The following is a 27,454-nucleotide window of genomic DNA, read 5'->3' on the forward strand; positions in this document are numbered from 1 at the left end:
TTTACACAAACACTGTTTATTTAAAAACAAACAGATACAGGCTTGGTGATGTTCCACTTGCCTGGTCAAGTGTATAGAAGGGCCCTGGGATGTTTTACAGCCTAACTCTGGGTCAAAATGCACACCAGTGATGTTTTTCTCTTCTCAAACCTCTGGATCAGGAAGATGATGAAATGAAACTGGGTCTGACAGTTGGGAAGGAATGATGTAATATATGGATTATAAAAAAAATCTAAGAAAAGGTGGGAGTTTCTGTTATTAAAACAAGTTATATTTTAGTATTTCTAATCAAAGCTTTAAATTGCTGTGCTGAGGATGCTTTGACTTAACCTAAAATAGTATTTCTTCATAATAAATTTTTGCTGACAAAATATGTTTTGATAGAGATTATTTGACAACGCCGGTGTAGAAAATATCCGTGTTCATGTAGCAGTGTAGTTTTACATGTATATGGTTGGAAGTACTACAGTCTGTCTTCATGTCCTAATGTCAGAATGTCTGGGATTTTTAGAAGTGTGAAGTATTCAGAGTTAAAATGGGCTGAAGTTTTTGAGGTGCTGAAGTACTACAAACTTATGTTTTATAGCAAAACAATTGGATTGGAGCTTCAGCGAAGGCCAATGGTAAGGCCTTGTAATAGGAGTCTGGAGGGTAAATACTTCAGGTCTTGGTTTGTTAAAGCAGGAATGGGAGAGCATTTACCTGATGGGAATGCTGGAGTCAGGCACTGATTGAATTGTTCTCTGATGGTGCCTTCTGCCTTTGCTGCATTAACGAGGCCATGGCCATCTTGGAAAGGGCTCACAGAGTTTGGAGGCTCCATGAACTCCAGGCAACCTGTGCTGATGTTTAGTCATCCTCACAGTCAAAAAAAAAAAAAAAAAGTCCTCTTATGGAAATATTTTTCTGATACCCTTCCAGTGTCTAAATGCTTTCTCACCTTACTTGTGTACAGCTGTAAACTCAGTGAACTTCTGCAGTGTTTTGGGCCAAGGAAGTCTTTGTTTTAGGTTTCAATATTTGAGCAGTTTGTCTTGCAGAAGAGAGAATTATCTATAAGATTAGTTGTCATAGTAAACTTATCTGGAGGTTTGTTGGCCATCTGTCTTGTTTGTAATATGATGTTCCTTCTTAGCATTAATACTCTTTATTCCTGCAACTTTTAAAGGATATAGTCAGTTGACCTAAAAACCATGATAAATTAGTTCTGTGAAATGACAGCCTCTCGAGCCAAGGTATTGTGACTTCCTAGTCTGTTGATGCACTAAGTAAAATTAGTTTGGCTAAACAAGGGGTGTTTATCTGCTCTGGTGGATCAGTGTGTTCAGAAGTGTTTCAGGCCTGCACACCTGTGACTCTTCTCTCACAGTGTGTTTTTGTGTATATATCAAATATATCTCCAGAAGAATGCCTTGATAGCTCTGCATGTGCACAGAGCTACATTTCTATTTTGTATGTATTTCACTTCTCATCAACACAAAAAATTATTGAAAGGGACAAGATGAAACTGTGTAGGCTCATTAGAATATGAAGGTAAAGGGGTAGTCAGCCCTAGTCAAAGCATGAGACAGATGTTATCCCACCACATCTTGACATCTTTGAATACTTTCTAATCAGTCTTTCAATTTTTTTAAACCTTTCTTTGGAAAAAAGCCATGGCAAATGTAGGTAAAAATAACTAGAGAAGGAGTTTGATTCCCTTTTTTTCTGCATGTTTTGTACACTGACTCTCCAAAGTGTCCTGGTGTGTAAATACACTGCTTGGTGTAGATATCCTAGAGAAAACACCTGAGGTCAGTGGATAATGACACAACTGTGCATACATGAAAGGAGAAAACTGACCATCCTAATGTACAGCTTACAGATCGTCTTTGATATTTTGGTATAGTGAGAAAGAACATTCCTCTTTAAACCTCCTTAGGTCCTTGTGGCCCTTTAGCATAGGGTTTATTGTTTGATGGCTTTTTCATTCTGTCCTTCAATGACTCACAACACAGATTACTGTCTGCAGTGAAGGGCTTTGAGAGTCTGGATGGAAGGGGCTGTTACTGGGCTCTTCTTCAACCATACTGTTTCCCTATTGCTTTTTGCTGCATGTGTTCAAACAGCTTTTACAGTTAATGCACATGATTTGAAAATACTTTTTAAATAGAAATTTACCATACTACTACATGACAAATTTCTAGGAAGTGTGATGGCTCTGACTTTCAAAATGGAAACAGAATAAATGGCAAAACCCCTCTTCTGTCTAGTCTTAAAATGAGTGAATATCCAGAATTTGTGAAACTAAACATGGGAGTTCAGGTGCATGAGAAGGAGGACTTGTTTAAAAAATGAAAAGTTCAGGATTCTGCTGTAGGTATAAGAAAAGACTAGGCAGACTGTGGAAGAAGAAAAACCAACCATATTGAAAATTTTCAGTATTTCTGGACAATTTTGACAAAACTGAAAAAATCAGTAGTGTCTTTCCATTTTGTGACTTATGCTTGCTCTCAGGTAACCAAGCTTACTCTGCCTGCTTGAACTTTATTTCCTCTTAATGTTGCTAAGAATAAATTTGAAATGGAAATAATAAGCGTCTACTTCTTTTGGCAAGGAGGAATCTATAAGGTTTTTTTTTTTTTTTTTAAATGGGCATTTCCATATTGTTTAGTTAGAGAGCTTTAGTCAAATTGTGACTGTAAGAAAAACAGTTGAGAGATACTAAGAAAAGAAGCTAGATTTATTTTTAAATGAAATTGTCAGTAGCTGAAAATAGTTCATCAGATACAGGGCATCATCTGTGGTTTTCAACTTGAGAGTGTTCACTGCAAAACTCTATTCTGGAAACTCTGAAATTGTACAGCCATTACATTTAACTTCAGAATTTATCAGGACAAATGTATCTGCAGTTAGTGTAATTAATTACCAAACGACATAATTAACAGCCAAATACACAGATTTTTGCCCTCCACCACCACCCACACACCTTGACAGTTGTTGGTGTTTTAGTCTCTGAAGTTTTACCAAAAGCAGAGTTCCGTATGAAAATCAGTTGTGTTATTCATTAAGAACATGTTTCTGAAGTTCTAATGCACATATATGCAGCTGTTAGAGATATATACATAAATCCATGTATATACATATATATATATCTAACAGCTCCTCACGATGTGAAATGACAGTGTTAATAGAAAATACTAATGGAAATTTAATAGCTACTTAAAAAAAGCTTTTAGAAGTTCATTGATGCAGCATTTCATGCATGATGCTGCTTTAATGGCAAAGATACATCATCAGTCAGAATCTGACAGCCTGTTTTCCTTGCAGTTGAAAACAGGAAAGTTAAAACCAGCTGAGTGCTGTGGGGTGGTTGGTTAAGCAGTGCTGTGGAACGGGCTGGATAACTTAATGTTTACAGAACTCACACAGTGTTTAGGTTTGAAAAAAGAAGTGTCTGTCTGTAAAAATAAACCTGGTTTAAAAAAGTTCTATTTAAAGGCAGAGAAAACAAAAACAATGGTAAAAACTTGATTAATATATCAAAACTACGCTATTTGGTTTTCTAATAAAATCAGGATGTAACTTTATTATTGTTTTCCTCTCCATATTTCCAAGAGCAGTAGCTTCTGAGTTGGGGTGTTCAGGAGAGCCTTAGTCTACAGGGCAAGACTAAGGAAGAACAGAATGTCCTCCCTGTGCTGCAATTTCCTTGAACATATAATACTGCTTTCCTCATGTTTGATTTTCAACACATGTTGGCAGTGGAAAACAGATGATCCTGTTCTTCAAATTTATATTTAAATGATGTATTAGTGTCGTAAAACTTGGTAAAAAAGCTGTTTAGCCTTTATCTCCCAGAGCAGGTTTAAACAATGATAGTTGTTCTCTGTGTAGGATTTACTTTTTCTCAAAGCAGCTTGTGTTTAGGTAGGCCCTTAGTCCTGCAATATTTGGTGTTGTCAGCAGTTTTTTATTTTTACTGTAGCTCTTAACAAATGTAGTTTTGAATCAGATGTTGACTGCTGCAGTGGTGCTTTATAGTTTGATGACAGATTTCTTAACCCGCCTTAATTACATATATGCTGGCAAATAAGTGTTTCCCTCCTGCACCCCGACGATACTTGGCACCTTCTATGGTTCCACACGTTGTTTTCTCAGACATTTCCCTGAAGCTAAACAGAACTGTGCCTTCCTGCTATGGACAGGCACCTTGGAGTTGATAATTTAAGGACTAGAGTGCTAGGAACAGTCACTGGAGTTTTCAGAGTAAGGATCAGGTGAGTGACTGTGTGTGAACCTTGCCACAGTTAGGCTTGTAAAGTTCAGCCTTACTACGACATATGTTAAATACAACGTATTTTTGACTAATTCAAGGACAGAAAAGGCTTGCTTTCCTTTTTTTCATGTGTGCATGTTTCTGGCATAACAATGCACATATATTATTTTTATTAAAGGTTAAAAATAACTGTCTTATAACAAGGGGTCTCTTTGGTGAATAAAAGAGCAAGAATTTGGCAGGAACTACTGAGTTTTAAAATTTTTTCCTCTCCAGTCTAATGTATTTATTTTTCCAGATCCTGTTGATAGTTATGGTGTTCTTACAGTGATATTTTAGTTTCTTTGGGGGGGGCGGGGGGCTGTATATGTGCTGGACTTTCTTTGGGTTTTGTTTGGGTTTTTTTTTCATTTCACTGTAACATTTGAAATTCTGTGTAAGTGCTGATTGTAGTACTGGGGCAGCAGGAGAAAGCAGTGTGCTTGTTTAATATCAGTGTAATAGTAAGGGGAAATAGCAAAAAAAAAAAAGGTAGCAGGATTAATATTTCTTTTGTTTTGCATTTGCACAGTTGTCTTTTTCTAGAGACATGCTCTTGAACATCCAAAATTGTGCAGAGTGTTAGCACAAGGTGTGTTTTTTCTCCCAGCTATCTGTCAAGGTTACAAGGGCTGTATGTTTTCCTCTGGACTGTTGGTGTTTCTCTGTTTCTTCCTAGACTAATTGTCAGCTTGGAAACTTTGCTTGGTACAGTAGGGAAGAAAGACAGCCAAATCCAGTGAGCTGTTAAGTATTATTAATATAGTTTTCTTCCTCTTGCTACTTTGAGGAAATCATATTGACTTATCCCTTGAAACCCAGCACACAAAAAGAACTGTCTGGCCTTTCATCTTGGTTTGTTTTTTCCTTAGCCTTTTTGCCACTGCAAGACGTATCCATGACTGCCTTTCCTTGTCATGCCAGGCATTTCAGAAGCTCTTTTAATTCTGAAGCACTAAACCAGGAATTTCCTAAGGTTCATCAAAACTGCTCTTTGACATAATGAGGTTTCAGCTGGGCCAATGTATTGATAGATGTCAGTCACTTCTGATGGAGAGTCCACGGAAGGCAGATGGCTCTGCATGGCAAGTATCTCCAAATCTGCTGCTACGCTCAGTAGCAGGAGATAAGGGGGTTTTTTCTGCCTGTTTTACAACAGTATTCTGCAGATGTGGCTCATGACGGTGAAAACTGTGGGAGGCTTTCATTTCCTGAAAATTGGGTGAAATGATTGTGCCCTGAGATGGTGTTTCACAGGGGTTATGCTTGAATAGCTGCAATAGTGTTAATTCATAAAGCGACTTGTGAATTGTTTTATTGCACTTTCAAGAGGAGCCATGTTTCTCTTGGCTTTTCATGGATCACAGAAAATTTCTGTGAATGGATCAGTTATGGACCGTAGAAAACTTTAGTGTAAGTTGTGGATGCGTTAAGTGAAATCTCTGCATTCTCATTGAATTTACTCATTCCTAGACTGTGGGTTTGCCCCAAATTTTTTCAAAGGTATCAGAAACTCAGCTAGAAAAGAAATGAGTAGTGTCCTGCTCCTTCTTCAGTTCAGCAATGCTAAAGGAGGTGAGGCTGAAAATAATTGCTGCCAGGAGTTAATACAAAGAGGAAGTCACAAACTTGTAATTATTTTTCTGGAGTTATTGGTATCAAAAATATCCAGACTTAGTCTAATTAAAGAAGGTAAGGTTTCTACTTCATAGTTCAGCTACTCTCTGCTTATTAGAAATAATCTGTCCTCACAAATAAATATCTCATATTAATTTTACATATGCTAGTTAGAACATTTTTCTCCCTGAGTTTTGGAGGAAGGTGTTCATCTTGGTAATGTCCAGCCATTTAACTGGCATCATTTTCATGAAAGGGAGTTCTCTGGGTTTAATTTTTTTTTTTTTTTTTTTTTTTTTTTTTTTTTTTTTTTTTTTGATGGTTTGTTTATTTGATTGGTTGGTGGTTTTGGTGGGGGTTGTGTCTGCTGGGGTGTGTTTTGTTGGAGGTTGTTGTTTTGGTTTGGTTTTTTTTTTTTAAGTAGCAGTGGCTGGTTCCACAATTCCTCTGTTTACGTGTTCTGGTGACTTTGGTGTTGCTGTTGGAGAATATAATTCCTTCCTGTCTGAGACACACTTAACTTCCTGGTAAAATGGATTTTGGAATTTTTTGTAGGCCCTAAGGGTGTGGCCAACAAGGTTTCCATTCTCACCTCTTTGTTCAGGCGCCTTGAAGTACTGCCTGAACTTGGAGAATGAGGATTGATCAGAAATATCTTTCTGGTGAGAATAAAATGGCAATACTTGAACCTATTTCAGTGGTTTTTTATTGTTCTCACTGGCTCTGCTTCTCTAATGAGATTAAAGTTGCTTTCTCATTTCTAATGAGATTTCAGCCAGAGAGGGAGATGACCTTTGAGACTGGCAATCTGACTGCCCTAACAAATGAAGCGATATGGCCAGGTAGAAATTTTAATTGGTCCTTTTTGGAATCTTGAGTGTACTAGTCACAATAGCAAAGAAAAACATCAGCCTGTAGTAATAGTCTATTTTATTTAGCATCATTCAGAAATGTAACAATGAAAGGCTCTTAGCACTGTATTTCTGAACCTTAAAAAATACTTGGTCAGCTTTTTCACTGTAGCATCAAGGACCCATGCAGCAAGGCCACGGCTTTGAAAGTCTTGCTTTCTTAATGAGGAATGCACCCAAAAAGGGTTCCTTGTCCCTTCTCAATGAAAGCTTGTCAGAGCAGGAGTCAAGCTGCCTATTAAGCAGGGAGGGAAGTTCCCTTAATACTTGCATACAGCCACCTGGAGAGTTGTTTATTTCTTTGCTAAATGTTACAGATGGTGCTATAATACAGGTATCATCAGTTTGGGAAAGCAATCTGATTTAAAAAAAAATACCAGAAAATAAATTCCATCTTCTAATTCCAGTTTATCAGTTCTACGTGCTGATCGTTAGAGCTGCTAGATCTTAATTGTCCCTCTCTAAAATGAGTTATTTAACAAGTAGCTCAAGTATGCAGGTACTTGCACAATTATTCTCTATGTCTAATAACAATGTGCATGTTAATGATTTTTTTTTAGAAATTTAGTCTTTAACCTGATGTTAAATATCTCTTTTGGGGGCATGGTTGTGGAAAGAAACCAGAATTTTTCATCAAATCCTTATCACTTTTTAATTCTGGCTTCTGAAAAGGAATATATTCTTCATAGTAGCTGGGGGGTTTTTTAACTGGTGTTAACACATGTTTTTTTGTTCTAGGTGGTTTTGGACTGTGAGCTCCCTAGGGAATAAAGTGTAAAGATGTGAATAGCTATTTGTGACTGTTGATAATTTTTTAAGAAATATAGATGAGGACAAGTTTTGGGCTTGCAGCCAGCGTATCTTTCCCAGTTGTCTCCTTTTCTATTTGTCTGTTGTGTGGCAGCTCTAAGAAGTTAAGTTTTTGCCTTGCTGTGTAAGCCATGTTTTCCTGTGCAGCATTCTGGGGGTGCCAGCTGAGCCAGCAGACCTTTGAGGGAATGTTGTGTCTCTGGTTTGACTGACCTCTGTGAAGATTGTTGTAGTGGCTTTGCAGTCTGCTGAGAAGGAGAAAAGATGAGGTTCTTATGATCTCATGGAAATTAACTTTTATCTGAGAGTAACACTAAGAAATAATCTCAGCTTTAAAAAACTCTGTGTAGCTAGGAGTACTTTCTTCTTGTAGAAAATACTTCTAAATATGTTGTAAAATTAACATGAGTTTCTGGATAAACACAGAGTTTGAACGTCTGATCTATTCTTAGTCTTTTTAGGCCATCATGACTTCACAACCTATTTCCAGAGAGAGTAATAAGATGTCTTATTTGGGTATTGATGTTTAAAGATTAAAATGTAAATGCAAAAAAGGTACTGTTTAATTCTTTGGGTGAAAGGTGGTGTGGTGTGTGTGTTTCTTTTCTTAATTTTGCTCTATACAAGTACTGTGACTTATACTTTAAGCATAATTTTCCCCCTCTTTGAATTTAAGAAATAAATTTCATACAGGAAAATTTTAAAGTATTCCACACAATTGCTGTTTATTTTATAAACTGTTACAAGCTACAGTGTCCTTTGCATATTGTTGTATATCTTTGGTTTATTGTCAGTAAGAAATTGTATGTGTATTTAAAATATTCTGGTAGTCAGTAATGGTTATTGTGTCTGGTTGTTGCTTCCCAGAAGGCAGAATCTCTTTATTCCATATGGCGTTCAGGAAGTCTGATCTTTCTGTAGTCTTTAAGAAAGCATGCATTTTTAATGTTAGGTCTGTCCCCTTTCCAATCTGAGAACCTGCTACTGTGAGTAGCAGTTGTGACTCAGAATCTCTCTCGTGGGGTCTCTTCCTTTGTCTCCAGTGGGAGGTTAATCCTTCTCATTGACCAGTGCCATCAGAACCTTACACAAAATAGTACCTTTTAGATTTTACCTTGCTGGGAGCTGAGCTGCTCTTAGTAATGCTTGAAAAATACTACAGGATTTCTTTCTGTAATAATTAAAAAGTATATAACAGTATTTATTGAAGTCCAGTGTTAGTAGCAAATGAGTTTTCAGCTACTTATTTAAATACCATGTATTTAACATTCAACATAAAATGGAGTAGCTGTATACATACCTCCTGTTTCTTGTGGACCTTTTTTTTTGTTTTGTTTTGCAAGTCCACTGTAGTGAAGTGGAATTTGACTGTAAAGGACCACTACCATACTCCTACCTTTAGGACATGTTGTATCTGAGCTCTGTGAACTTTGTGTGTCATCTTTCTCGGTTTTGTAGGGGGTTTGTTTGCTTTGGGTGAGGGTTTCTGGGGGGTGCTTTTTTTGGTTGTGGTATTCCTAGCTAGTGTTTTTTCTCTTCAGAGAGGTCCTCAGATAGCTCTCAAAAGAAAATGGTCTTCATTTCAAAAGCAACCTTAAGGCATCCATAATTTAAACTAATCCTTATATGCTGTCTGGAATCAAGGGGTAAGCTCTGCTGGTGTGAGAAACCTTTGCCCTGAGATACAGAGTAGTATGTGCAAATTCTGTATTCAGTATCTTTCGTGTTTTGGTACTGTATCTGCTTTCAGGTGTCAGCCACTTGTTGGGAATGTTTTCAAGGACACAGGATGAGTGTCAGTCGCATTACTGATAAATGCATTTATTTAACAGCTCACTCCCAGAGACTTGCTCCTTAAAGAAAAAAGGTGGGTGGGTGTGTTCTGCTTGTTTCTTGGGTCAGCAGTTTGTTGCAGAGACATTGCTGTAAGTGCAAACACAGAACTGCCTTATATGTCTGTTCTGTAAGTTACTTGCCTTCATTGTTAGCTCTGTTGAGGATACCTTCTTCTCTACTCCCTTAAACTTGTGTCATCCTCTCTTCTCTGCTGGAGTTCTGACCTAGTCCAGAAGTGGATCTGATCAAGTAGCTGGGGCTGTCATCTCCCAGGCTGTCAGGCCCTTACAGCTGTCATTTATATTTATGATGCTTTTTGGAAATATTATCTGAATGCATAGAAGGTAGAAATGAAACCATGTGCACGTGTTTCGGAAAAGATATTGTGGACATGATAAATTTTCTCTAGAAGTGACCTGGATGTGTCTACTTTTTAGTAAATAGCTCTTGGCAACGCTTTGTCACTTCTCTGTAACTTACATCTTCATGAAACAAAAGAAGTAAATTGTATAATTTTATTTTTTCTTTATTTTAATATACTCACTTCCACAGCATCTGTGGAAATACAAAGCACTCTTGACAACAGTTGCCAGAATGGCAGATTTTTCTTCTTCTTTCGTCCTGGGAGTATTTGTCCTTTTTGGTCTTTTGTGGGTCTTAAAGCTTATAGTGTTACTATTCAGGTTCATGAGTAATTTTGAACTATTAGATGAGATAATTCTTAATTTAAATTTAGGCTTTGACCTGTCAGAGTCACAAAATTCAGTAAATATGACTTTATTTGAAATTATTTTATCTTACTATATGATATAATTAGTCTAAAATATTCAGGTAAATATTTTTATTTGAGAGCAGACTCAGCTTAATTTAATCTCTTAAAAACTGCAAACATATTGACTTGGTTAAAATTGTGACAGCATCTGGCAGTCATTTCAGCAGGTGTTTGTATGATGATATTAATATTACACACACTCTCTTCCAAATTTGTTTATTGACTTTTATGCTTCTATCATCAACAAATGTGATTATAATGCTTTTTATGTATGTTACTGCCTGATACTGTTACACTTTAAAATAGGGTTTTTCAAAATATTTTGGAGGCATTGAACTTCTGTCTTTTAAAACAGATATTTCTGCTCTAAAGCAGGTGTTACATTGAAATGATTTTTTGGGAAGGATTTTCAAAATAGAGCTCTTGGAGTCTATTTTCAGACTGTTTGCTCAGAGAAGGGCAATGTGCAGTGTTGAGGAAGTATGACTTTGTGAGCAGCATCTCTCTGAAGGCTCCCAGTGTAGCTGCTTTAGTCTGTTTGGGGCTTGCTGGGAGCATCTGGAAGGCTAAAACCAAGTACCAAGGCTCCTGCTCTAAGAGATCACTCAGGACCTTCAGGTTTCCTGGTACTGTTTCACTTGGCAGTAACTGCACAGGCTGCATCTGGAAAAACAGGATCAGTTGTTATTCCTGAAGTGGCAGAAAGCTGTGCAGAAGCCCCTCATAAGTGTGGCAAAAACTGCTGGTGAAAGACATCACGGTGTCCTTCCCTTGTCTTCCTTGGTGTTCAGATCAAAAAGGGAAGATTTAAATTCTTCTGATACCTGCTGTGAGTGTGTGCACATCCCTTAATGTCATCTGTGCTAGAAAAGCAATCCTTTAGTGGGACTCCTGCCATTTTCCTAAACACACTGCAAGAAAATGAATGTATTTCTCTTCTGCTTAGCCAGTCCTTCAGTGTTTCAGCCAGACTGACCTTTCCTTCCATTTTACCCCAAGGGCTTCTACTGTCTCTTTCCAGCAGTAATATGTTCTGTGCTTTGTGGCCTCTGTGGGAGTTCTTCTGAAGACCTGATTGGGCTTTATCTGTGCCCTTTCCATCACCTACTGAGAGATCAAAATTCTCTTTGCTTTCTATTTTTTTTCCCCGTTATCTTTGCTTATTATGCTGTTGCTGTGTTTCATGTGGCAATTTTGAACTGTTATACTGACCATCCAGAACAAGGGAGAAACCCAGCTGTTCTGACAGTCATCCTGTGTCTTCAATGCAAAATAGGGAAGCGTGCAGGGCTTGAGACACCATGCTCCAAGTCCCCAGGTAGCTTCTGGGGAATATTAGCTACAGTAATCATAGTTACTGTATCAAATCTAAAATAGAAACAAGGGCTGCAAAACCTATCCCCGCTGCAGCGTCTGGGTACGTTTGGGTGTTTTGCTGTGAGAAGTCTTGGGGCTGCTGGTGGTGCCTGAATTCCTCCTGGCAGGGCCTGCTTCACACCCACGGCTGCTGTTCTGCTCTGGTGTGCCAGGGAAGGCTGGGAGCTCTCCTGTAGCAGCTTCTCTCTTCTGCCTACCTTGTTAAATCAGGAGGGTGTTTTTGATCAGAGACACAAAGAAATGGGTAAAAAACCAAGTGGCTGAACCATGGGTGTGCACTGACCTTCCACAGGCAGCGATCCCCACGCTGGGCCGCAGGAAAATTCACTACAGTTCACCTATCAATGTCCTTTAGACTTTTTACATAATTCATAAATACTTAACCATTCCCAGGTAGCGAAGTGGTCAGATGTGAGGTGTGCCTGGGAAACAGCAGACAGGGAGTGTGAGCCAGCTTCCAGCTCAAGTTTCAGAGGTGGCTCTATTGTAAAAAGTGGTGGGTCTTGATAGAAATTTCACAGTTCACTTCTGTCCTTAAAAACCTGTGCTGTTGGTGTTCTTCCCAGTCATAGGGGAAGACTGGCTGAAGGCTGATCATGGAGGTACTTGCAGGTTAATTTTCAGGTGGATTAATGGGCTGGTGAAGCTCTCCTCTGTTGCTCTGAGGAGCCTGTGTGAAGGTGTGCACATCAACAGTGACCTTCATCTTCACACCGGCTTCTGTCCTCTGTTTGGGTGTTGTGGCAGGGTTGTGATCTCTAATGGTACATGGCAAGGTTGCCATTTATCTGCTAAAGAAGGGGAAAAATAGTTTGGGGTTTTGTTGTTTTTTTTTTTTTTTTCACTGATGCAGCAGCTCAGGCTGCATGGTATGTATAATCCAAGATAAGCACAATGTTTTGTAACATGTCAAAAAACCTCAGACCAGAAACTCTTAGGAAAATCATGAGATTAAGATTTTGAAATGAGAGTGAATCACTTAAGAATTGCATTGCTTTGTGTTTTAAACAGACTACTGTAGTACTGGAAGAATAGGGGACTTTTATTGGTGGCATACTGGGTTCTTTTTTGTGGTTTTTATTTTTTTATTTTTCTAAATTTTTTTACGTTAGTCTCTTCAACCGAATCTATTCAGAAAAACTGCTGGCTCTGTGGCATTGTTTTTATAGCTATTATTTTCACATCACATTTTGCCCAGTTTAAGAAGGAAAAGGCAATGCAAAATCATTTTCTCACGGTTAAGCATCTGCAGAAGGTATACTTTTTTCTTAAGTGGAGTTGGTTTTAGTTTATTTTCTAGATACTTTTTGTTCTGGCCTTTTTAAAATTCTTGCAACTTGATAATGTAATGTTAGTTATAGAGTGTGCAGTGATGAATAATTATTTCTTGCTTATTTCAAGTATATTCCATAAATATAAGAACAGGGAAAATTGAAACTAATGAATCAAAACCTTTAAAATTATACTCATGACACTTTCTGTACTTCTTTCTTAAAGGGCAGGGAGAAAATATGCTCTTACTTTTTAGAATGTAATTTAGATGAACAGAGTATATGTATTTAAACCTACCTCCATTTTATAGAAGGTTTTGTGTGCTGGCCTGAGCTGTTCCCAAAATGTTTGAGGAAAACTCAGTCTTGAGTTTCATACTAAGTGCTGTGTTTACTAAAGGATTTCTTGATAACATTTAGTTAATAATTGACACTTCAGTGTTCCTCGTTCTGCTGATAGTGTTAGGTAAAAAAAATTGAAGTAATGAGGTGATTGAATTAGCGTAGTGAATTAAATGCTTGCAGAGAAACCAAAAGCCAAGGATTTTGATTGTTTGGTTTTTCTTAAGCTGCTTTTGGTATGGCTGCTGTGTATGTATGGAGAAAGTAGGATGAAGGAACTTAGAAGATTCATATGCTGTGATATTCTGACTTTTTTTTTTTTACTAGAAGTTTTCTGTTCTCTAGCACTTCCTCCGCACCCTTCTGACTATGTACTTACCTGAAAATTTCTGTAGTACTTTCCTGGTATAAAGCAAAGCTACAATTCCAATTATCTAATTTCTTTTTTTGTTTGCAGATGATGATGTACCTGCAGATATGGTTGCAGAAGAATCAGGTCCTGGTGCACAAAACAGCCCATACCAACTTCGCAGAAAAACTCTTCTACCTAAAAGAACAGCTTGCCCTACAAAGAGCAGTATGGAGGTAACTTCTTTGGTTTTAATTGTAAAGGAAATTTTACTGTTTCAAGAATATGAAACTAGTTAGTATTTTTCTTAAGTTATCTAATGACTGAACTAATTCTTATTTATTTCATTAAAGGGTGCCTCTACTTCAGCTACTGAAAACTTTGGTCACCGAGCAAAACGTGCTAGAGTATCTGGGAAATCCCAGGATTTATCAGGTAATAACTTGTGTACAAAAAACGGGGAGGGAAAAGGAGTAGAGACATTTTAATGACAAACATTGTCCTCAAACTGTTTTTTTGTGTTCTCCAGCTAAGAAACAGTAGTAGGGGAAAATGCCAAAACAAAACTACAAGCTTGTTCTGAAGTTAAAATTTGGTAGCATGATTTTAATCAGAATTTTTGGGATTTGATCCTTTGTTCTGTCTGCTTTACTGCAGGCGTGTTTTGGTTGTTTTTTATTCTCATAGTGCCTTGTAGTTGTATCTAAGCTACTGTTAGGAGCAGTAATACTGCAGTGCTTTATTACCATTTCTCATATTGATGGCATTGTTCAGTTGCATTTTTAGGGATAGTTTGGGTATGTCATCACAGCACTTCATTGTGGAGAGAGGGGAAGACTTGGTATGCTTGTAAATAAAAAACCAGATACGTGCATACATAATGTCCGTAGATTTTTGCACACATCTGCAGTAAATGTACATTGTATAATAAACACACATGCAGTACCTGTGTATGTAACTGTATTGTGTGTATTTTATTTGTGTGCGCACACTTTATAGGTCTATACAGGCACACACCCCCTGCTCATTCTGTTTTCTGTGTAGATTTTCAATCTCTCTGCTTCTATTCTTTTTAGTCTCCTGACACACTCTTCAGTTCCAGGAGATCTGCTGTCACTTTTGCCTGGAAAATCAACACCAACGCTTGCCAGCTCCCATTAATGTGGTTTCTCCTGCTTTTCTTGCTTCTGTCTTTTTTAGTCCACATCCCCCTTAATATTGTGAATTAAAACTGAGCAGCTGGCACAAGGCTTTGGGTCTGTTTTCATTGCTTCTGTTGAGGTCTACTCTTTCTGGCTTCTCATTTTCTCCATAGCATAGTTTTTGTCTTTTTAGTGCTCTGTCTTACCCCTCCTTTGTTTTATTCTCCCCCTCTTTGATCAACTCTTCATTTCAGCAGCTGTTTAAGAACCATTTAACTTCAGGTTTATGTTGTTGAAGTAGCCAAAACCAATTGGACATAAACCTGTGTCATTTTGCATTGATTCATTTCCTGATTGGCTCTTTGGAGCCTTGTGCAGACTTGTCTTGTCACAGACTGTTTGTCTTGACAGTTCTTAGTTTTTCTTCTGTTTCATTCACTTTTTTGCTGTGTTTGTCATGGTGCTTTTACTCTCCTCCTTTCTTCAGTAAAAGTCTGTAACTTTCCAAGGTGAATGACGCTGATTTCCAGAGGAATTCTCCATACTTTCACTGCGTATTCCATTTGTTAGATCCATGAGCTCATGTGGGCTAAGTACAGGGATTGTGGAAACTTCTCCAGCATGGAATTAACAGAGGAATTGTGAACAGTGATTTTACAATTTTACTTTAAAGACTGTGTTCAAACCAGTTGCAACGTAAGAAAGGAGTGCCCTCCTCAAAGCCTTTTCTATTAATCTCTTTCCCAATATGGGTGATGGTTATTTTTTATTCTCCCTGTTGAGTTTCTAAGATATTCCTTTAAATTAGTAGGAATATTGATTCTGGTGAAATTTATCTCACCACACAGTCCCCTTCACCTCACATTATTTGTTGGCATAGGTAATGATAGCTGTTGTAACTGAGTTGTGAGTGTGAGACTTTTTGGATTGTCATGAGTGGTGACTGTGTATTGTCATCTGGGCTGTACAGGTGTTTATTTTAGAACTGTGGATGAAGTGAAGGCATGGAACTAGAAGTACAGGAAAAATTCTTGGTGCAAAACCATTCCTTGTTGTATAAACTGAGTGGAGGAAAACTGAACAGGGTTGAAAGGAGAAATGCCAGTCAACTAGAGTTTCTGACTGGAGTGGAGCCAGGAGTTGGAAAAATGTGTATTTTAATTCAGATTTCAGAGTTAGTTCTGCTGAGAGTGTTGCTATTTTAAATTTCTCTTTTCACTGAGCTATGGATTTGCAGTACACACTGAGACTTGAGGTTACTGGCTCACTCACTGATTGTTCTGTACAGTAGGAACAAGCATAAGTTTACAGAACTTACTGACTTTTTAAATTGTTTTTTTGTTTTGTTTTGTTTTTTTTTTTTTCTTTTTCTGTTGATACTTTCCCAAGAACAATACATGCCATGTTTTTGACATATTTCTGCTTCTTAACAAGAAAAGATTTTTTACTAAGTATGTCTTTATGGAGAAAGAGCTATTTGTCTCCATCTTCTCCACTAAAATGGACAAAAAAGGCAACCATATAAGACGTAATTTACAGTTTTGTATTCTTGGGATGGCATTCTTGGTCTTTGTACGAAGAAGGGAATTCACTTTCAGGCAGCTTTCCCTGCTCTTTGTCTTGATATTACTTTGCAAGTCCCTATCAGCTAAATGATCAAAACTGAAACTGAATTAGCTTCATGCATATCCTGTGGAAACTAAATGACATAACTTGCTAACTAGTGTTTCTAACTTTCAGATATGCAGTATGTTAACGCTTACTAAATTATGAATAGTTTAACTGTCAACTTACAATAGGGCAAAGATAAAGATTGGTGATGACCTCTCGCTCTTCATTTTTATTTTTATTCTTATCTGGTTTTGACACTTATTTGAAAAACTGGTTGAGTTTCTTTAATATGAGTATGTATTTTGTACATTACCTTCACTTCAACAATAGGCATGGGACTATCAGGAGTAGGAGCATCTAAATGCTTCTGATTTGGTGGCCAGACAAGCCTTTTAAAACTGTTTTGGCTCATTTTTGTAAACTGAGAGGAAGAACACATTGATTGCATCCTTGTTTTGACACATTACTAAACGATATCCACGATGTGAAGTGTGGATTTATAGAACAAAAGAATGTAGGTCTCTCTCGGATAGAGAGAAGTCTTCACATTAAGAAGCAAATTAGCTTTTTCAAATTATACTGGAGAATTTCACCTGGTAATCACTGTATCAGTGATTTGAGGTGGAGAAATCTTAAATCAACCCCTGCTTAATTGAGCAGAAGGGCAATTTAAATTAAATTGCTCACTTCTACAGGATTTTGAATAAAGCTGAGTGAAGATAGCAAACACCTGTAAAATCATCTTCATTTTCAAAGTAGTGCCTAAGTTTCCAATGCAACCTGAAAAATTGCAGGGGCAAGAAGGTTAATTGAAACTTTTAATTTTTTATTATAATTTTTATTTTGAGTGTTTTGACTCTTTCTCAAAGTCGGTCCTTGTCCCCTGCAGTAAGGGAACACATCTGGATTTCAATTTTAATTTTGAAATCGAGCCTAGGGAGAAAAACAGCAGTATGAACTTTGAAGCACTGGGAAGGCACTATATTAGTGAGCTTCCGTATTCAATAAAAAAAATTCAAGGTCCTAACATAGATAAAGGAAGAAAAAAAACCCGGCAGGTTGTTTGTAACTGCTTAAATTATATGCCTCAGGGATTTGTGTGTTAAAAGGAGAAGACAGGTCATGGAAAACTTGGGAGGATTTACTATTTTGCATCTGCAGTATAACATTTTGGCTTTCAGTAAGACAGTAGAAGACTACATCTAACTGGAAAGCTACCAGAAAAAGATTAATTCAAAAGCAATGTCCAATTATCCTGTGATGCATTTCAAGAGTAATTAGGACTGTAGAAGGAACTGTTTCTGCCTGTTTGACACAGGGAGGACCCTTTATATCTCTAGTGGAAAAAGACCTTTTTAAAGAGCAGCATTGATAGTGCATGTAACATTTTTTGGTGATGCCCAGCCATGTTCCCCTTACAGGCTGCTGTTAAGCTCTTCAGGCTCCCCAAGTATCTCTTGAGCAGAAGGCCTTTCCAAACTACTTGCATTTCATAAGTTTTACCAACTTACTGGCCTCAGCCTAGCTCACAAGGCTTTGTTTTGTTTTGTCTTTTCCTTGAATAAAAATAATTTTGTAATCTGCCATTAATAATGCTGTTGCAGAAGAGAACTGTCTTGGCCAACTTCTGGGCATTCATTCCTGTTTCTTTCCTTGTGTCCCATACTAGCAATTCTGTAGCTTGCAATGGACTACAGCAAGGAGCTGATCATAAAAGAGTTCTGGAGCAGGGTAGGATACAGTGGGAGCAAATAGCTGTGAGCATGTGGAATGATGGTACTTACCACTTTGGCACAGCATAGGTTTTTGTTGGGATGAAGTGGCGTGTACCTGTAGTTTATGGCTCTAAACTGTGATACTGCTGTGAGCAGCTGTCAGCTGCATAAACACCCCTCTGGCATCTGAGATGAAATTGGTATTCTGGAATCACTCAGGGGACGTTCCTATGATGGCACAACGAGGAACACGTTCAGGGAAGGTGCTGCAATCTCAGGATATTTCAGAATTTCTACTACCTGGTCTGATCAGAGATGTAAGCATGACACCCTGGAAAAACAGCTCTAATGTCTTCTGTCACAATTCTGGTGCTCTGCAGACCCCAGTTTGAGAGGGGGTAAAAAAGCCACAGTTTGGTGCTTGCAGTTCCTGTTTTTGCCATCTTACAGCTGGAAATAACACATTTCTCTGTACTGCCTTATCCAGGGAAATCCTGGTGCATTTTGTTTGTTTTGTTTATATGTGAAGTCTCACATGGAGGCTATTTTTCTGAATGTTATTCTCTCATATTTAGTCGGTCATGTTTTGTAAGGTCACTTCAGTAGACTTCTTGCAGTAGCCAAAATGTCAATCCTGTTGCTCCTTAGGCTCAGATGTTCTAAGAAAAAATAATGTTAAGGCCATTACATGGATGTAATTGTGCTCTGCATTTAGCAGGCACAAACTTTGAATGCCTTGCATACAAATCCTCTAAACTTTGGTAGCAGCTCTGTGTGGTTGTGCCTTCAGGATCATAGAAAGGATCCTGAAGCCATTAGCCAAACAAGTGACCTTTGCAAGCAGAACTCGCCTGCTTTGAGGATTCCTGCCCCTGGAGAATCTGGTGAGAACAGGAACTGCAGGCAGGGCTTTCCCAGAGGAACTGTTGTGTGTGGAGTGTCCATGTGACCGTGAGCAGGGGTTTAACAAAGGGCTCCTGTCTCCACACAGTGACATGGGAATACAACTTTCTCCAGCCTCTCTGAAGAAATGCATCTGGCAAGACTAATATTTCTTCTGGTTTAGATTTTTCATTTTAAAAGGAAGAACATAAATGGGAGTAAGTGGAAGGAGGAGACTTGGGAGTTATTGATGGCTGTTGGTTTCCTACATCCCAGATGTCTCTCTTTCCCTCATATGCTCATTGTGGCAGAACAAGGAAGTCTTCCTAGTAGTTTTTCCAGACAATGACTACTTCTGATTAAATTCTTTTGTGTTTGAAAACATTTGCAGACATTTTGGCTTTGGGACTGCATTATTATTATTATTGTATGGATAATGTGGGTTAATTGAACCACAATGAAGCTAATAGTAGTGACAAGCCAGCATTTCTGGAGCATGCACAGTAGCCTGCTTAGCATCTGCACTTGTTTGCAGAATGATTCTTCCAATAGAAAAGGTGAACTAAGAAGATTGGAAAGAGGACTTGAAGTCTGTAACTTCTGCTGGATTTTTTGCCTTTGGTTCTAGAAGGAACAAGCTTTAAAAAAAGGCTACCTTGAGATAATCGACATTTTAAATGGGAATCTTTTGCAGTCAGAATTTGAGGTCACTAAGTGTGTCAATAACCTTGTATTGATTACTGTTTAATAGCAGCACCTGCAGAACAATATCTTCAGGAGAAGTTGCCAGATGAAGTGGTTCTAAAGATCTTCTCCTACCTGCTGGAGCAGGATCTCTGTAGAGCAGCTTGTGTGTGTAAACGCTTCAGTGAGCTGGCTAATGATCCAATTTTGTGGTAAGTGAAAAGCTATTCCTCATTATCTTGGGAAATACTAGATGTGCTGCTCAAGATGCCAGTACAATAGAAAAATTGAAATGCTGGTTACAATTAGTTGAGAGAAAACTAGTTTTATTTTATTATGTCTGGTTTAGTTAAACATTATTTGTTAATTGTGAATATCTGATTATATGTATTAAAAAGTAAAACTTGATTGTCTAGTAGTGTAGGTACTAGTTAAACAATGCCTGTTTTAAAAAAAATTCAGTTCCTTCAGTTGCCATTCCTTCTTCTCCCTTTAACCTTTTCTAGGCTACTATGGGGGTTGTGTTAATTCACACAGAAGGAACAAAACATTCTTCAGCTTAGGTGCAAGCTTTGTCTAGTGTTACTTAAATGGGGTTTTTGTTTGGTTTGATTTTTGTTTGTTTAATGGTTGGATACTTGGGCTGTTTTCCCCCATATGTGTCTGCTTTCCCCTGGGCTATTGAGAGTTTGAAGAAATGGGAACTAAATTTGTAATTTTTTATGAGAGAAAAACCAACATCGTTCTTAAGCTGCTTTGTTTTAAAAGTAAAGATTAAGATTAAAAGAAAAATAATAAAATAACATCGCAGAACTGCCCCTTTTTTTCTGTCCTAAAGACAGCTTTGGGGATGCCTTGTCAGATGAATTACAACTTCTGTAATTCAGTGGCATCCTGTAAGTCTGGGCTTAATATCAGCAGGCTCAGACACTGCAATTATTTGCATTCTGGCACCAGTGAAAAGAATCCAACTGCTGTGTGCCGTTTTCTTCTTTTTAAACCACTGTAATTTGTTCACTGATGAACTCTTCTTTGGAAAACAGTGCATCACTTGTTCGCAGTCAATGCATTTTTCAGTCTTTTTTTGGCAAGGTGAGGAAGAGGTGGTGGCATGCTTGGTCTTAGGTTTTGTTATACTTGTGCTACTAGCTTTTGTAAGTGTTAATGCAATGCTGTAGTTAATGCACAGTCTGATTCACAAATAGTGTAACTGCTTAAGTTTCTTCATGAAAATGGCACGTTGAGAATTTTTTCTCTTGGGTTCTAAAGCACATAAAAATTTTGTCAGAAAAACACAAGTCACTACAAGAAAAAAATTGGTTTTAAGCAGTAGGTACTGATCTTGGTTGTATTCACTATCACTGGCAAATTCTGTTCAAAAGGCCCCCAGGTTTTAGCCTTTGGTTTTATATTCAATTGGATGAGTAATCAGAAACTCATTAATTTTCTCTTCTACTCAGGAAAAGATTGTATATGGAAGTATTTGAGTACACTCGTCCAATGATGCATCCTGAACCTGGCAAATTTTATCAGATTAATCCAGAAGAATATGAACATCCAAATCCCTGGAAAGAAAGCTTCCAGCAGCTGGTAACAGTTTTATTCATTTATATTCAAATGTATGGGTACTTATAAAAGTAAAAACATCAACTTCTGAAATGGGGCTGACAACAGTAATTATCTTGGGTTTAGACTTTAAGATCCTTGTGGTATTGTGCAGTAGGGGGAATTCAGAAGTTATTTCCTGTTTTGAGGCTCACTTCAGGGAGACACTACATGGTAAAGTGAAGTCTTTGAGTATCCAGCTCTTCTGTGTTGGGTTTTGCATCACTGAAACTTTGTGTACTGGACTGTCACGGCCTAAGACTCAGTGTGAAAGATGCTGTTGTCATATCTAACTAAACCAGTGCGTGTGCTGGTTATCAGATTTGTGTGCATCTTCCTCTGGTGAACCAAACATATATTGGTAATATCACTTGGGCCAAATAGTGATTTACAGCTGGCCTGGCTGGAGGTAAATAAATTTTCTTTAAGGAATGTAATTGCACTTCTAATACAAAATTTGAAAGGTATTGGACAGATGCCTGGGCATGATACTAGGGAAACAAGGGAAATAAACATCAAGGTGCAGTATCACATCATGCAATGTGTTGCTGGTTAATTCCAAAATTTCCAAAATGCATTGAGGACAGACGCTTACTTGGCTTCTTTGTTTAGTATTCAATCACTAGTGAAGGTACAGGACTCTGCCTCACCATATAAGTGCAGTTTTTGTGGCAAGCTGCTAGAGAATCAAGAGATGGAGGTAAGGACAGCTTCAGGTGTTTGAAGCATTTCAGTCAGGTTCAGGGCTTATGGCTGTTGGACTTATGGTTTAGCTGATCACTCCCGTAGGCTCAGACGTTTTTTGGTGTTGTCATTTCTAACTATGTGCCTGGAGTGTGAGGTCAGTATATCATCCTTACTTCCTGGGACAAACTGGTATCAGCAAATGGTTTGTTAATTAGGGAGTTAGTAGATCTGTCAGTGCATTCAGACCCACCTGTCTGCAAGCTTATCACAAGCTCTCTTTCTTGTTTCAGTACAAAGGAGCACATGTAAAGCCAGGTTTTGCTGAACACTTCTACAGTAATCCTGCAAGATACAAAGGAAGAGAAAATATGTTGGTATGTTTCTAAAGCAGTTCTTAAAAATACTTATATATCTGTATAAACGGAAATGGACATTACTCTAAATTTGTTCCCTTTCTTCTAGTATTATGATACCATTGAGGATGCTCTTGGTGGAGTTCAAGAAGCTCATTTTGATGGACTTATCTTTGTTCACTCTGGTATATATACTGATGAATGGATATATATAGAATCTCCAATCACCATGATTGGTGCAGGTATGTGAACTAGGAGCATCACTGTCACAAACTTGTGTTAATTACCACCTTAATTACCATGATACTCATGTGTATTAAATATCCAGTATAAAATGCCCATCTTTCTTCATCTGCCTAGCAAATAAGTGGTTTTTGTACTCAAAACTAGCTGATGCTTCAGACTGAATTGCTGTCGTCTGCTTGCTACTTCTTGGAATAACTTATCTTTTAATTTCATTAGGGGGAAAAATGGAATTTGTCAGAAAGCTTATTCAGTAATAGGACAGCAGTTGAAATTTTTACATTCATACATCCATATATATATATATATATATATAAAAGCAATCTCCAGAGTAGAAACCAGCAGTGGGAACAAGCCCAAATTAGTATCTGTCCCATTTTCTTCAGTATCATAATTCCATCTTGAGGAAGGAAATGAGAGCATCCAGCAGAAAGATTCTGAGACTGGAGGTTCTTCCTCTGTTCTCTGCCAACTGTTCCTCGGAACAGAAACTTTTATGGAGAAGGAAATAAGACTCAGAAAATAGGAACTGTTTAGGAAGTTAATATAATACACCAGGCTGCAAACTGTGGTACTTGTGGAGCTGCTTGCTTTTCCTGTCACTACTAGGAGCATACTAATTCCCAGTAGCATGATAACTGGTAGGTTACTCTCTGGTAGAGATTTTGATTAAGGGGTCTCAGACCTTTTGCTCCTATGATGATCTAGAAGTGAATTACCTGCTGTTTGTGTTTTGTGAGAAGCTATCTCTCTGGGTTGGTTTGGTTTACTGGGTTGTGGGTTTTATTGAGGGTGGTGGGTTTGGGGGTTTTTGTTTGTTTGCTTTGGTGGGTGTGTTTCATATATATACGTTTTTTGTTTTGCAAAATTCCTCTTGCCAAACAAATAACATACATGTAATCTCTTTTCTCTCTCTAAACATATAGAAAATCTCTCTTTTTGGGTATTTATTTCTTCTCCATACCAACTGTTTTGTTCTTGAGTGAGACTGTTCTGGCACTTCTCGCCTGGGTTTTGCAGCCTTGGCAGGGAGAATGGTTTTGAGCAATGCAGTCAGATTGTTCCAGTGTTATTCTGAAAAATTGTCCCCGCAGATCTGCAAGATGTGGCTGTGTTAGTATGTGAGTTTGTCAGTTTGTGACTACGTTTCTGGAGCTAGCATTCTGAACATGCCCACTTACAGTGCTTTGGTCTGTGTTGTGGACAGCTTTTGGAGCACAAACTGGATTCCTTTTGGATGAGACTAATTTAAGAGACATGTTCCTGGAATACTCTTACTGCCCTTCAGTAGCCAGTGTGTGTTCAGTCAGAGGGACCTGGTGAGGACTAGTGCAAAGCCAGTCTCTCCTCCCTGTCCTGCAGTGTGTGCTGGGGGTGGCTGATCCTCAGTACCAGTTCCCTCTGTGGTACCACTCCTCTGCTAGGCTGCAGTGCTTGCCAATGGAGAAGTGGCCACAGACAAATATCCCCTGGCTTCTGTTTTGCAGAAGAGAGGATCACAGTACAAATAGGGCAGGTCATGTTCATGAAGTGTTTAAAATCCAGAGAAAACGGATCAGCACTGTCCTAAGATAAAATTTCACAGTCACTTCATGACACTTAAAGTGATATCTTTGATATTTGGGCAAACTTCTGCATGTTCTCTGCTTTAAGTTTTGAAAAGCCATCTGCTTTCCCTTCCTCTGGAATTAACATAAGTTATTCAGAAAAACAGTTATCTTAAGTACAGTCCTTCAAAAGCCAGGGATTTTTATTGTGTATTTTTGTAACAGAATAGCTATCTTGGGGAACAAAACCTCCAAGAGGAATCCAGCAATGCTAGATGTATTTATATTTCAGTTTTTGGCACTGCTGACTTCACTTCCTCAGACTTTCTCCACTGAATGGTGAGTGACATTGTAGAGAGAGTCAATTTTCATTTGACTGGAAAAGAAAACAAATTAAAGTGAACCGCTAAGCCTTAGAGAACTACCTCTTCTCTGTTCAGTCTGGCATGCTTTTCAGAATGGTAGGATTAAGACAGCACCAAATCTCTCTGCATTTCTACTCAGATTTCTTTAATAGTAGTTCAGAAGAAGCACAACATTATTAGAAAGGCAGCTTAACATACCTTGAGCTTGGAAGAATCATCTGTTTGGTCACATAAGCAAAATGTGCTTACAGAATAATGCCTGACGTTCTGTTTTTTATTCTGCTTAATTTTGGGGTTATTTCTTCCCTTAAATCTGTGGGAAGGAGTTGGTCCGTAAGGAAGGCTTTGGAAGTATTACTAGTACTGTGGCATAGCTGAATTGCCAAGAAAGAAGCAAGAGGAGTGGTTCTGTAAGGAAATTGTTGCATTTGGTTCAGCAAACAGAAATACCTTTGATTTTTTTTTTTAATTAAAAAAAAATAAATCTGTTTTCTAGGGTTGGAGAGGAGTGTTATGTTTGCTGCAGGAATAGGAGCCTTCTATGGAGTGCACATCTCACTCAAAATCTCCCAGCTGCTGAGTTTCAGCAGTAGTACAGGCATGTCCTGATACGAGACTCTTCACTGAATGTGTATTTCCAGAGCTAGAGCTTTCATTTTTTTCCCTTTATTTTCCATTCGACTTAAATTATGTGCAAGTAAATGAAAATGGATTATCAAAAGATCCTTCAGTCAAGAAAAAAAATAGTAAAACCAATAAGAATGGTTATTGTTATTTTAAGAGTGGAAAAATCTAAAATGGTAACAGAACTATTACAACTGCATATTTTTTTACTTTAGAGTGCAAGAGTACTTTCACATGCCTGAATTCTTCAAATACCCATTCTGCATCTTAGAATTGAAAGCTTTAGTTTGGACTGGTTTAGACCTTTGTGGTTTGCATCTTGTATATTGTACAGTCTAAAAGTATCTGGTTTTTGCTTGGTACGATTGGACAGGGTCACAGTTAGTTCCTGCAGAAGGTAGTGATTTTTTGTCTTGTAACACAGGGAAAAGTGGAATTATTTTATTCCTTTTGAGGAATTAAATAATTCTGAGGCAATATCCAATTAATTTTTTTTTGACAGTCCCTTACTGTAGGTTTTCTGTCCCATTATTTCTAAATGGTCTATCCATGGTTCTTAAGCTGAGCATGAATTCTGATCCTGGGGAACATGACTCCCTTAGGTTCCAACAAACTGGCTTCTTGGGTGCTCTGTTTTGTTTGATTACAAAATTAGTGGCCCTTTTCTTCTGTTTCCAATACCAACTGGTTTCTTTATTCTAAAGTGGTCTAAGCCAAAAGCTGAAATAGAGATATTTCTCTGAATGATGACTTCACAAAGATTCAGTAGAATGTCGCAGAGAATTTCATTGGTGCATTTGGAATGAAACTAATGCTTAAGGAAGTCTTCACTGTTTTCCTAGGGAGACCTAAGTGCAGTGATCTTCCTAACTGGCATGTTCTGTGATGGGCATTCTGGGACCTTCCCAACTCAGAAGTTCCTACTTGTGTAAGAGCTCGTGTGATGAGAGGAAATTGTCCATAGAGAACATGATCCAAGTGCTTTGCCAACAGTTCCACAAATCTGTTTAATAGTGTTTCAGAGCATCCAATGTGAAGTGCAATTTTTCTTTGCCACCCTGAAAGTTCTGATACTGATTTATGACTCTTGTATCCTCTTAAGGACTCTGTTTATTTCCTGGCTTTGGTTCACCTGCAGTACTGTGGTGCAGTTCCTTTTCGTGTGCTGAAACACACAGATTGGTTTATGCTGCTGCATTTGCACCATGGTGAATATATAGAAATGTTACCAAAACACAGAAATAGACTTTGTATGATGACACAACTCCTCATCAAAGCCTCTTTTAGTTGTTATCTAGTACTAAGTGAATAGTGGTGTAGAGGAGAGCCAGACTACCTTAAAATATTTGCAGCTCTACAGTAATTAAAGCAGAGATTGGGCTTTTAGATAGTGAGAACAAGCTGGATAATAATGTAAATGTTGCTTCATTCTGACTGACATCTTTCTGCCAGAGTGATAAAGAACAGGACATACTGCTTGTCTGTACTAATGTCAACAGACAACAGAAAAGGATCTCCTCACGAGGAATCCTGTGCGTAGGCTTTTCAGTAAAACAGAATTTAGGACAAATACCTGCTCATGTTTGTGTTGAGTTGGGAACGGTTTAAAATGCTATTAGATGAGTTATCTCCTATAGTACATGAAACTTCCACCTTTATATTTGGTGAGTTGAGGGAAAGCTGCTTCTGGCTTGCATGTTTAATGTGCAGGTTTGAGTCAGACAAAACGATCTTGCTTGTGAATGAGCGTCATTGAATTCATTCCAGTGGGTGGATGAGGTTAACTGGTGCTCCCTCTGCTGGCTCGTGCCAGCCCAACGTAAACATCACCTGCCTTTGGATTAAGGCTAAAGAATTGAATAGAGCCTTGCTGGTAACACAGGAAATCAAATGACACATTATGGCATTTTGCAAGTGAACCACTTTGTAACCTTCTGTACATACTGCCAGTAGTATAGTTTAATCTAATTCACTAAGGTTTTTTTTTTTCATAAAGAATAATGAGGATGTCAGTTCAAAACTGTGAATCTGACATTTGAGAAGTGTGGGGAGGTCACTTGTAGGTCATGAGCAGATCAGTAAATAGTGGTTTATGTCAGTGATGGAATGTATGTTTTTAGCATTAATAAAAGGGTTTGGAATACCAGAAGAAACTGTATTTGGAACAGTTAAACTGCCTCTAGTCTGGTATCTGTGTATAAGCTGTATGTAGTGGTCAAAAAACAGCTCTCTAAGAGGAGGCTTTTCTCATGGTACTAGATATTACTAAATTGGTGCCAGATTGTGTTAGTTAAAGACTAGTTTCTTCATTGTCATTGAAACTTCCTTTTTAAGATCCTTTTGACAGGAAGACTGTTTATGTGCCAACAATAGTGTTAGTTTTCCTTTGTTGCTTTGAACAGAATTCTGTAAGT

General features: G+C 38.0%; 1 protein-coding gene across 2 annotated transcripts in view; it reads left to right on the plus strand.

The window, feature by feature from the left end:
* FBXO11 (F-box protein 11) overlaps positions 1–27,454 on the plus strand; it is a 68,916-nt gene that overhangs the window by 20,185 nt on the left and 21,277 nt on the right. Inside the window, exons 2-7 of one of the 2 annotated variants that reach the window (XM_083856521.1) lie at positions 13,691–13,818; positions 13,936–14,017; positions 19,684–19,828; positions 21,077–21,206; positions 22,199–22,282; positions 22,371–22,503. In XM_083856521.1, the coding sequence (XP_083712647.1) occupies positions 13,691–13,818; positions 13,936–14,017; positions 19,684–19,828; positions 21,077–21,206; positions 22,199–22,282; positions 22,371–22,503 (702 nt within the window). The remainder of the gene's footprint in view (positions 1–13,690; positions 13,819–13,935; positions 14,018–19,683; positions 19,829–21,076; positions 21,207–22,198; positions 22,283–22,370; positions 22,504–27,454) is intronic. The other variant, XM_083856522.1, reaches the window with a different exon arrangement.

The sequence above is a fragment of the Zosterops lateralis genome (assembly GCF_965231275.1).
Source record: "Zosterops lateralis genome assembly, chromosome: 3".
In the NCBI taxonomy this organism is placed as follows: domain Eukaryota; kingdom Metazoa; phylum Chordata; class Aves; order Passeriformes; family Zosteropidae; genus Zosterops; species Zosterops lateralis.